This window comes from Ctenocephalides felis, unplaced genomic scaffold, assembly GCF_003426905.1.
Source record: "Ctenocephalides felis isolate EL2017-DRISC unplaced genomic scaffold, ASM342690v1 CF-g0.4_SCAFFOLD_01886, whole genome shotgun sequence".
Taxonomy (NCBI): Eukaryota; Metazoa; Arthropoda; class Insecta; order Siphonaptera; family Pulicidae; genus Ctenocephalides; species Ctenocephalides felis.
This window is the reverse complement of record NW_020538040.1, coordinates 19,062,958-19,075,339: the sequence shown is the minus strand read 5'-3', so window position 1 is coordinate 19,075,339 and position 12,382 is coordinate 19,062,958. Positions and strand designations below refer to the sequence as shown.

The 12,382-nt window shown below is 29.6% G+C and overlaps 1 protein-coding gene across 1 annotated transcript in view; it reads left to right on the top strand.

Annotated features, from left to right (window-relative positions):
- The window catches only part of LOC113376750 (protein diaphanous-like), a 49,638-nt gene that overhangs the window by 24,954 nt on the left and 12,302 nt on the right, over positions 1 to 12,382 (top strand). Inside the window, 2 exon segments of the mRNA XM_026616793.1 lie at positions 10,626 to 10,883; positions 12,274 to 12,375. Coding sequence (XP_026472578.1) covers positions 10,626 to 10,883; positions 12,274 to 12,375 — 360 coding nt within the window.

Below are 12,382 nucleotides of genomic sequence, written 5' to 3'. Positions count from 1 at the left end.
TAATGCGCTGCCATTGCGTTTATGTAAAAAAGTTTTTACTCTTATTCAAAGATAAGTTATCAAACTATGCTGTAATTCCCTTCTGCGAATTAATTCAACTTTGATAATAGTTTCCTGGCATAGCGGTTTGCCAATTCAGTGCAGATTATACTGTTACATTGCAATTTTCTAGAACTAGAATTTATTTAATCATGACAAATCGCGCATGCTGATGGAATCACGTCATACAAGAGTTAAGCTTTGGAGTACCATTATGATATTTGTTGTTAGTTCATTGTTGAAAAAAATTCACACCATTTTTAAATGGTCAAGTTATAACATCATATAATTGCGTGTTAATGTGTGAACATTACCTCACAAACGCGTTGCAATTGGTTGACGATTGTAATGGACAATTATTTAATTGTGATTGAGACATGACCTAAAATCTGAACGGAATATCTAATCAAAATAAACCCAGAACTAAAATTTTAATAATACGGGCTCATCTATAAAAAAGCTGCGTATAGTCGGCATAACATCTTAAAATACTGTTAGAATTATTGCTGTTAAAATATTTATAAAAAACATAGATGATTACATGACAATTTACTAAAAGTAAGTAAGGTGACCAAATTTTTTGAAGTTATGAAAATCCTGGACTTCCCAGGGGGAGGTTTTGAAGGGGCGAGCCTGCTTTAGAGGCGTTTTTTTATTGCAAAAATATCTTTCAAAACTACCCAAGAATATATTCCGAAAATTTCGCAAGTAAATTCATATTATTTTTGGAATTATAGAAGAAATAGTGAATACAAGCGGAACGAAAACTTCGACGCGCGATTTTTCGGTTTTTAATTTTTTCGATTCTTCCTAATTGGTGGGACAGAAAGGAAAAAAACTGAACGTCCTATCGAAACGAGACAAAATTGATTGTATTCAGGATTAAATTCTATTCTAGTTGAACCTAAAAAAGACTAAAAAAAAAGTTATAATTGACCCATTTTTTAAACAATCTAAAGTGAAATTTTGTATAAAAAAACATGATTTTTTTTTCAAGTTGCGAAAAATTGGCGTATTTCTCATTTTTTTCTGGATTTTTTAGGTTTAACTAGAATCTATACTAGTGAAAATATAAATTTGTTTTGGTTTTTCTGTTTCGGGTGGAAATTGTGATCTGTATCTACACCTGCACGTTCGTGGCGCATTGGCAAAATGTGCTTGTACCCGGCACATTATGACATATATTTTAATGAAAAAATTCGAGAAGAATGTTGAAATATGTAACAATAAAACCTGAAAGTTTCGTTTCAATTAAATATTTATTTTCTTCCTTAAAAACTCTTCAAAAAAGCGATTTTTTGAAGCCTCTAAAGCAGGTCCCTTGAAATAACAAATACCATTTAAAGATGCAATAAAATATAGTTTTTTTATTTGAATTATTTTTCAAAATCATTATTGCGGACTTTGTAGTATGAACTTTATTTTTCGATTATTTGTAATATTTTTTTATCTACTATATTAAATTATATCTTATATTTATCGATCTAATACTTTTCACTGTTGAGCTTTGTATAAAATTCTATTTCACTTTATTCATAATTAGATGAAAAAAATATATAACTTATTCGTTTGTTTTCATAATTTTTGCTAATTTACCTGTGCATTTTCGGAAAGCCGGTACAATCCGGGACAAAAGATCTAAATCCGGGACAAATATTGTTTTTTAGAAAATCCCTGGATCCAAGGTGCAAATCCAGGGCTGTCCCGGTCAAACCAGGACATATGGTCACATTACCAAAAGTGACTTTTGAAGACTGGGCTACTTTTGAGCCCATTCTTTTATCATTTTTAAAAAACAATCAAAACTTAAGTCTTATAAGCTGTTGTGGTGATTTTATTTAATACTCGTCGGTTTTACAAATGGCAATCCAAACAGTTGTCCCATCTCTGTGTAAGAAATTATTATTACAATTTCTGTAATAGGGCTAATATTTATGCAGCAATGCCAATCGAGGGCTACTTCTACTTCGAAACATATTGCTATCATATGTCTTAGTGAAAACCTATGTCACTACTGCTTGATATCAGGCTCCTCGAAGCCTGATGAATTCAGGTCTAGTCGCTCTAGCCACTTACCTACGAGTGAGCTTTATTTATGGCTAGACTTTTGAGTTCTTGATTTTCTTTGTTGTCAGTAAACTGCACTATTTTGATTATTTTTTAAAATTAAAGTACGTGTGTAGAAGTTAATTTATATTTCGAATACCGAAAAATGTATAAGAACATTCTATATCTCAATATCCCACGTCTTTTGAGTATTATGTAAATTATAGCACATCTCATTACTAAGAGATTAACTCATTAAGGCTAATTGCGTTAGCAGCATGCTTAAATGCATTTGCATCTGTAATTTGCGGAGTAAATATATACTGTAGATGAATAATTATTTATATACATGAAAGTGGAAGTATTCTCACATATCTATCTTTCAATAATAACTTTACCTTCAAATTTAATATTTTATGTGATTATAAGGTGACCATACGTCCCGGATTGGCCGGGACAGTCCCGGATTTCACCTTGTGTCCCGGGTTGTTTTAAAAGCATGATTTGTACCGGATTTAGATCTTTTGCCCGGATCGCCCCGGTTTTTTCGAAAAATTAACAGATGAATTAGCAAAAATTATGAACACAAACGTACAATATTAATAAAATATTTTGAAATAAAATTGAATAGAATATTATACAAGAATATTTACACATAAAACCTAACCTACAAAACTCACAGAGGTCAAATAACCATTTGATCATAAGTGTGTCTTTCTGAAGTCTCATTCATAACACATAGGTGAAGTTAGGTTTTATGTGTGAAACGTCTGATTGCATACATAACTTTCTGACATCTTTTCAAGTAAAACTTCTTTAGGCCCGACTAGGGAGTAAATCTGTGAAAATGCAACGGAAGAGCGTTACGCTTAAGTCGAGTGCCAATGATTTGTACTGAATTATAGTATAGTATATATACATATATACTCTATAATGGACATCTATGCAATTTATTTATTAATAGTGTTCATGAAATTACTCAAGATTGTTATATTGCAGCTGTCCACTGTGTGAACGGATATTATAAAATTTATTAATCAGCAATTACTTCATTTCTCTAACGCAATTTCTCTAAGTCCTAAATGCTAATTGCAATGACAAACCGATCATGTCGTATTTGAAGTATGACTTTCATTACATTATTGTTATCAAATATTATAAATATTTTTAATACTATTATAAATATAATTTATAATTTACTATTATATAAATATGTATAATGCTTTGCATTAAAAATGTGTGCATCTTGAGTGTTACCACATTACTAATAAACATTATTCAAAATTATTATATTCTGTATTTATTTTACTTAAATGCCATCTCGTACAATAGCAAAAGTTTTACTTCAAACGCGTTTGAACCTTACGCGCACTCTTGTTTTTCGGAGAATTGGCCCCATAATCTCATCATAAATAGAATGGTTAACCACTAGGTTGTCTTTTAGAAACTTTAGGTTAAGAATGACATCACAACATCCTATAGAACATATAGAGTGATTGCGATTCTAATTTGTAAAAAAAAGTATTGGAATAAAAATGAAATTTCTAATGAGTATTTCTGCAATTTGTGCAATATTGGGCTTTGTCAACCAGAGAAATGAGTTGAAAAATTATCACCATATAATGCGTAATGCATTTTTCGTCTCAGTTTGAAAATCTCTGATCTCTACGCCATTTCTTATCTCGCAATAGGTTTCGATACGTGTTATCAGTTATTATTTTCCGTTGTGTACTATTAATAATAATATAAACTACATCAACCTTATGGTACGTGCAAAAGGCCTTCGTTCGTCCATCAACATATGTTTTTTTAGCACAAATATCATGACTAGTTCAATATGGATTATTGACGGACTTCGATTTGAATGCTAAGGACTGTGAGAGGTTATGTAGAGATTTCCATAAAAATAAATATGACTTCATCATTTATGCACACAGATCGCACACATGTCCACGTATTGTAAAGATACACACGTGCTAAATAAATACCGATGGTGTTTCATTTGCGATTTATGACATTTTCACGAATCGAATTATTACCAATCAATACTGAGGTGGTTTTCAAAGGAAAACGAAAACAGAAGAATTACTCAATCATATTAAATATGACTAAGTCGTATAGCTTTTAACTAGTGGTGTATAGCATTGTACCAATTTTTTTTTTAACTTTGGAAAAATTAAATACTAAGTACAATATTTTTTGAATTATTTAAAACGGACGCTTCTTTATCTCAAAAACTGAAATACCATTGTTGGCACTTTTTGCCTCGTATCTACGAAACGGCCAGACCTGCCTTTGCCAAAAACTAATCAGCACGTCTTCGTATCAGTAGGAATCGTATGTTTTTTTAGTTATTCAAATCACACTTTTAATATAAATAGATTTTTTTTATATATATTTTTTAACAGCAATCAGAACCTTACGTCCTATGAGCTGTTGGGCTGAAACTTGTCCTTACTTCGTATTTTTAGATGGTAACCCAATGGTTAATCCATCCATATTTGATGATTTTTGATCGAACCCGGGACCTCTGAAACAAGTCCCGGTATAAATAAATAGATAAGATAACTATTAAGTTGACTTCTAAAAAGTTACATAGTTTAGGTAGAGTCATCACAACAGATAGAACTTCTAGTTCTGATTGCTGTTTCAAAACAATGAAAAAAATCTGTTGTTATCTGCAAAATAAGTAAATCTTGCAAAATGGTAAAAAAGTAAAACATTCAAAATAACCATATTTGATCTTGTAGTCTTTCCATATTGTTTTGTTTGTGCTTTTTATATATGAATCTCACTTCTATGAAAAAAGAAATTAAATTTTGTTTTTCGTTATTAAGGTGCACAACTAGTGTAAACGCCTAAAATTTCCCATTTTTGGGAATTTATATTAAAATAACTACTTTATCAATCATTTCAAAATTTTAGGAATATATTTGTACATGTTTTAAGAATACATAGTAAAATTTTTGAAGAAAAAAAATAAATATTTTTTAAGTTATCGTCGATCTCCAACGGTGCGACAAAAAAAAGGCCCTTCACTGCTGCAAAAAAAATCTCGTTAAACTAGATAATTTTGTCTGTAAAATGATCTACGATAAAAAAAATGAAAAATTGACAAACTGACGGCGTTTTTTTAAAAAAAGTCGAATTTTACCCAAAATTTTGGTCGTTTTTGGAGTGCCAAAATTCGATTTTTGATCCGATCAAAAAATCGATAGTTCATTTTATGGAGAACTATATATATATATAGCATGTAAAAAAAATTTGATAGTGATCATCGGATCATTTGTTTTTGAGTAATCGCTGCAGCAAATTCGGAAAATACTGTTTCGAGAAAAACGCGTTCGAAGATTAAATGATCGTTCTATACTATATGCTATATATATACTCTTTAAATGGCTGTGACTCAAAAACTATTTAAGATATCGATTTAAAATGTTTATGATTCAAAAAATAATTACTTTTATCTTTTTGTAAGAGCATCAATAAAGAATCCACAAGGATAATTAATACGTGAAAAATTACAAATGCTCTTACGATTGTTCTTTTTAATTGAATTTAGTGTATTGCTATATGCAATTGTTGAAAACTTATTTTTAGTACTACATATTAATATGTGTATCTATTTATATATTTATAGTCTATTTCCTATACAAAATAAATTATAATTCCTTTGCTCAACACACATATTTTAATACAAAAAATTCAACTTTGAAATTGTATTTAAGAACAATTCGATTATTCAATTTGGCCAAGCCATATGTTTTAAATAATTTAAATATTTTAAATATTTTACTTCTTTGGGACATAATTGACTTAAACAGAATGTATAATATATTTTATATACGAAATAGTTTTCTGTGTACGAATATTTATGAATCAGAACTCCATAAAAAATTGTACATTTTTATTCAGTATCAATGATGACTAATCCGATAATTTTTTGTCGTATATTTTTGTTGATAATTTACATAATAAAATCGTGTAGGTGCGTTAATGACACCTCAAATGATATTTATTTCAATTTGTTTCAATGACATAGTTATATATTTGTCTTTAGTAAAATATTTCGTAAAAAATATCTTTCGTCGATATTTGAATTTTTTGCATATGTTTTATTTTTGTTTGGAATATCACGAGCTAAATTTCTCTCAACAAGTGTCATCAATGTTGACGATATTGACGCAAGGAGTTTTAAATTGAGATTCTAAAATTAAAGATTATTGTAGTTTACTAATTTTAGACATCTATATTTTGCCAAAAGTAATGTAAGTGAAAGACGGGTGCATTTTCTATAAATGTTCGAAATACTTTGTTGATATATTTCATCTATAAATCAGGGTATATAGACAAAACAAAATAGAGCTATAATTTTAGGGGAGAACAGGAGAGAATAGAGCTTGCAAAAAGTGTAATAGGATTTGTAGTCATAGACCTTAGAATACATGTGTTCCGTATAGGTCTATAGTTGAGTTTCAATTACTTAAAAATATCAAAATTCATTAAACAATATTTTTGGTTGAATACAAACCTTGCAAAATAATATTCATTTTTTATTTCCATATAATTACAATCTGCCTGGTAGGCATTCAGTAATATTGGTGACAAATGTATAGATATGAGACTTTAAAATAATTATTCTACATTACATTTGAATTTGCTAAATGTAAAGGTTTAATTCTTTTGAGTCTTCTGGATATATTTGATGAAAGCAGGCCTTTTACAAGTTGACTCGGATTATATTCAAGTCTAATTTTGTACTTAGATTGATTCCCAAAAATTTTTATTAAAAAATTTCTATTTCAAATTTCTATATGCGTGTTTGGTATACGTTTTTGTTGGACTAATATAAGAACGCTTCTGGTCTTCCTTATTTTTTCAAAGAGATTTGACTTTATAAAAGTCCGTTATTATTGGTCCATGCGTTTCGGAAATTAGCAGGAACAGGCAGGTTTAAAAAATAGAAAAAGTATCAGTATGATATAAATGATAATATTATATAGATCCATATTAATAACAATGTAAAATTTTATGGTAATTGGTATGTCTGAGAAACCTTTAGTGCACAAATAATTCATTTAGTATGAAACTCTGAATACCATTAATCTTGTCCATTATTAATAAAATATTGAAGTTTATATTAATTAAATTAAATTTTTCAAGGCAACAAAAATAAGATTATATATAATCGTTCTTCAAATGTAATTTATTAGCTGATTATTATTACAGCTTGGCGAAACCAAACATTAGGCATTTGCAATTATAAATTTTGCATTATACAAAATCAAATAGGCAATAGCAATTTCTTACCAAAACCGTGACTCAATCCAATACAATTCCTTTGCAAGAATCGTCATTTGTTTTTCTCTATTAATCATTTGTACTAAACGCTTTCGTACTTTTATTGTTTTGCATTCTTATTGTTCTGTGTTTGATTATAACATAATTTTCTGATAATTTTATTACGCATTTGTGTTTTTATAAAAGTTTTCTATGACACACATTTTAAGGAAAATCAGCATTCGTAAAACACGAAGATTTTTCAGTAATTTGTACTGCTATTACAAAACATGGAAAAGCGTATCGAAGGTTGATCCTGAGGCATGTAAATTTTGCAATAGAGTCGCTTTTCCTTGGACTCTATTTGTTGTGAGTTGGAAATGTTTAATTAATTCATAATTGAGAAATAAAATCGATAATGAGGGAATATAAGCTTTCTAAAAATATGAATATAAGCAGCATATTATTTTTTATATTATTTATCACAATAAATAAACAATAGATAGTACTTCCCAAAGACAGGTTCTGAGCTAAATTCCATCTCGATTCAGAGAAGAATAGTGTGAAAGGTTTACGATTGCCATTTTACACCACAGTGCCCGAAGTTGGAAACATATTTTTGATCTATATTTTCAAGTGAAAATGGACATTGCTGCTACATGAAATCAGGTTGCCAGATATCAGCGACCCCGTCCATTTATTACAATGCACTTATTAAAATAGACAATGATGCATTTAATAATAATATTCGTGGAAACGAATACATATTATATATTGGAACTGTTATTTCTGATTTGTTTGTTTATTCAACATCTATTATATAATGATTGGGATATAAATATGCTTTCGCCACTTCATTAATTTCTTAATATTTACACTATCCTGTCAGAAGAATAAATCTTTGATCCATGCTAATTATAAATAATTGTTATAGTAGACCAAGAATTGAAACTTCGAGCTTTAATTATATTTATATACAAATTCAATCAATACATTTTGATTCATTTAAAATATTATAAATTCATATTTTCGACTTTGGACTGCTTCTCATTTGAATGTGCTTTTGTTTTGTTGATAAATTTATTCCTGAGCCATTCAATATTTTAAAAGACTAAAAAAAATAATTATCGACTGCGATATAGAGGTTAAAATCATAAAATGTCTATATAACGATATATACCTAGTTTTGTTGTAATACAGAAATATATATGAATATTGTTAATTTCTATTGGTTTCGATCATTACGTACTACATTCTCAGAAGGTGATATCATCTACCTTTTATTTTTGCGTTGTATTTATTTGATTACTGAATTATTAAACAAACTATTTGTTTGAATCGGTACGTAGGTGCTATATATGTCTAAATCAAATATTATTATATAAATCAATGATTGTAAGTCATGGCGATTTTTTCTTTTCAAGTTTCTTAGCTGTTTTTTCTTTCATTAAAAATTAGTTATAAGTTTCATATTTTTGATAATCTATAAGTATTTTTAATAATTTTGTAATATGCAATATCTTCAATGATATGTACATATTAGGTTGTCAAATATCTCCCTTCCGCCTTTTTGTATTATAAACCAAGAGCAAAAAGTGGAAGGGAGATATTTGACAACCTAATATATGTAATATTTTTAATATTTTATCATTTCTTATGCTATTTTTTATATTTATGTAAAAAATATCTGCTCTTAAAAAAAATTTCTAAGGATAGAGATCTTGAAAATATCTACTATAAGATAAGGTGAATAACTAATATTACTAAAGAGAAAATTACCTCAAAATCGTATATTAAATACAAAAATCTTCAATAATTGAATTTGTTTCATGGTTTTTGTACTTATATATACACTCTATTTTCTGAATTTTCAAAGTCTTCCTTCAATTTCACATACAAATAGCAATATGTGAAGTGAAAAGTGAAAATAGCTTTTCCTCTGCAATGCTGCATCCAATAAAAAGTCATCAGTATTAGAGTTTCTAATAATAAATATATCATATAGAGATAGAACAACCACTGAGTTGCTATCTATGAAGCCAAATCATTAAGAAGAAAAATATTCAGTAATTGCATTTGCTCTGATGTTTTAGAAGTTAGTATTTATACTTTGATAACATACTTGAATTTCTGAATTTTGAAAACTTGAAAACTTATATTTTACTTATTAATAGCATTATATTTCCAAATGAAAATAGCTTCTTCCCAACATTGCTGCACCCTATAAAGTCATCAGTATTAGAGTTTCTAATGATAAATATATCAAATGTAGATATGACAATCGATGGGTTGCCATCTACAAAGCCTCTTTATTAGGATTCGTTAGATTCTGATTTCTGTTAATATAATAACAAAAAAAATACTATGCATAATATGTACATGATACGAATATTATATTGTATTCCGACAGATTTACAAAGATTGCTATTTATATTATCATGGTCGTAAACGATAAAAATATTTCTCCAAATATCTCTATTTCTTTATTGAATCACATCCAACTTCAAATTTATTTAAACGTTTCCAATTGAAAATAGCTCTTCTATGGCATTACTTAATAAAAGGTCATCAGTATTAGAATTTCTAATAATCATAATCAGTAGATAGGACAACCATTGGGTAGCCACGCATAAAGCTTGACAAGAGCCTGAAATATTATTATTGATAAATTCATTATCTACATATATATATAAATAAGTCGGGTTTTCCTTCCTGACAATTTAACTCTAGAAGGCACAAACCGATTTCGACAATTTTGCATTCGTTGGAAAGGTCTCGGGCTCCGCATGGTTTATAGCTAAGAAAATTAGGTGCATGGCATCGTGCCATTAAGAAAATCATTGTTTTTCACATGGGCAGTTACACGTTGCCTGCTCACGAGTTGGAAAACCATCCGCTTTGTTTGTGTTAACGTCAGACCAAAAAACAAAAAATGTGGTTTACCAAAGAGCACTTCAGTGAAACGGATAATTTGCGGATTCACTTTCATTTACTTAGAGAAGTTCAACTAAAAAACACTCCATTTTTGTAATCGAAATAAATTCATTACTGCTGTGCAATAAAATCAATTTTTTCCTTTTCAAATATAAAACAAACAAAAATATTCTTCATCTTTCTCATGAAACCATCTGGTGGCGAAACGGAGTTCGTCGGGTTTGCTAGTTATGAATAAATAAATACACTGGAAATTATTTACCTTAAATTAATAAAAATAGTTCATTTTATTTCTTACCAATTAACCTGTTTCTTTTATCCCTCAGCTGGACACTCTGTTCGGACGTCCTCGTAAAGGAGCAAACAACTCCCCTCGGCCTCACTCGGATTTGGGGCTGCCCGGCGGTGGCAATGGTTTCCACGGTGGAGCAGGTCCAGGGGGAGTCGCAAATGCAGGAGGCGATAAGGCCGGCGGCTACGGAGGCGCCACGAGCAATCACAACGAGGGTGGACACAGTAATAGATCCGCCGAGATAGCAGCCCTCAGTCAGAAAGAACTGGAGGTTCGCTTCGAGGCACTTCTGGTGAGTTTGATTGTATTACAGTTGGATTTAATTATAGGAGCCTCGGGTGGTTCAGGTTATTTGATTTGGGATAATGTGGATATATGAGTTCCAATCAGTCTGCTGCCAAGTTCAATCAACTTTTATATAAATTAGTGGTGTATGGCATATTGCCAGCCCATTGCTGTAACTTTCCATACCATAACTAAAAATTTTTCAAAGCTTCAAGTTTTGTGGAAAATTTTGAAAAAAATAATTTTTTCGAACGTTGTTGAAATTTTTGAAAAGTTGGTTGATATTAACTGTCGAAAATGTCGAAGTCATTTGTTTGAACTATATAAGTTAACTTCAATTATTGTAAATATTGGTACGGAACCTATAGACCAGGAAATAAATATTGTTCTTATTACTAAAATTTCTATAAAATATCTGATTATTTGGTGAGCATATATCTAATTATTATTTTTGGCAACCAAATGGCATTTTTTCAACTTTTTTCTGGAACTCCGGGGATCTCCGAAACAGCTGGACCTGCCTTCCAGTCGGTCATTTTCAAGAATTTAATCAGTTCTTCATTGTATACATCATACAAGTGAAATGTTTCTTGAAATTCACGTCGGACGCTCCGTACTCTCCAAAAATTGGATTGTCATTTTATCCCCGTATCTTCGAAACGGCCAGATCTGCCTTTGCCAAAAACTGATCAGCACGTCTTCCCATCAATAGGAAGTTAATAATAAATAAAATATTCAAATATTTTTATAAACTTCATTGAACTAGAATCAATTATTTATCTTTTTTGTATTTTTTCCTTCAATGATTTTTGAAAAGTTTTATTATTGAAGATTTCTGATTTAATGATATGAATAATGAATGAAACGAAAAATATTTCATTTTTAATATACACGTAATTGCTCTTTATCAATTTATTTAAATTTGGAGGAGGTAATCACGTGACCGACTTTTAAAAAGTTTTTGGTTCGTTCATCTCCCTTGATGATGTGTCGTGATTTTAAAATTACTTTCCTCCCCCATCATCGCATGTATTTTAAGTACATAGAAAAAAGTTTTTTATTTTTTTTTTTTTTAAATTACGATTATTTTTTAAATTCGGGTAAAAAACAATTGCACGCGATATTTTACTAGATCCCCCCTCCCCTCACGTGATACTTTGTTTTTTTTTTTGTTAAACTTCTCCACCCTTTGCAAGGCTCACGTGATTAATAGATGCCCCCTTACGAGATCTACGTCTATTACTAAAGTCACATATTATTTTTTTTAGAATGTCATGATTTATCAAGGATCAAAAATGGATTATTAGTTTTTCGTAATTTATTTATGTTTTAATTTATGTGATCTAATTTTAAAATTCTTAAAAATGTTACATATTAATTATTCCTTTTTTTTTCAGAATGATATGAATTTATCAGAGGCCAAAAAGACTCCGCTGTTAAATATGCCCGACGATTACAAACGCAAAATGTTGGTAATGCACTTGAAAGGTGCTTCAGATGTAAGTA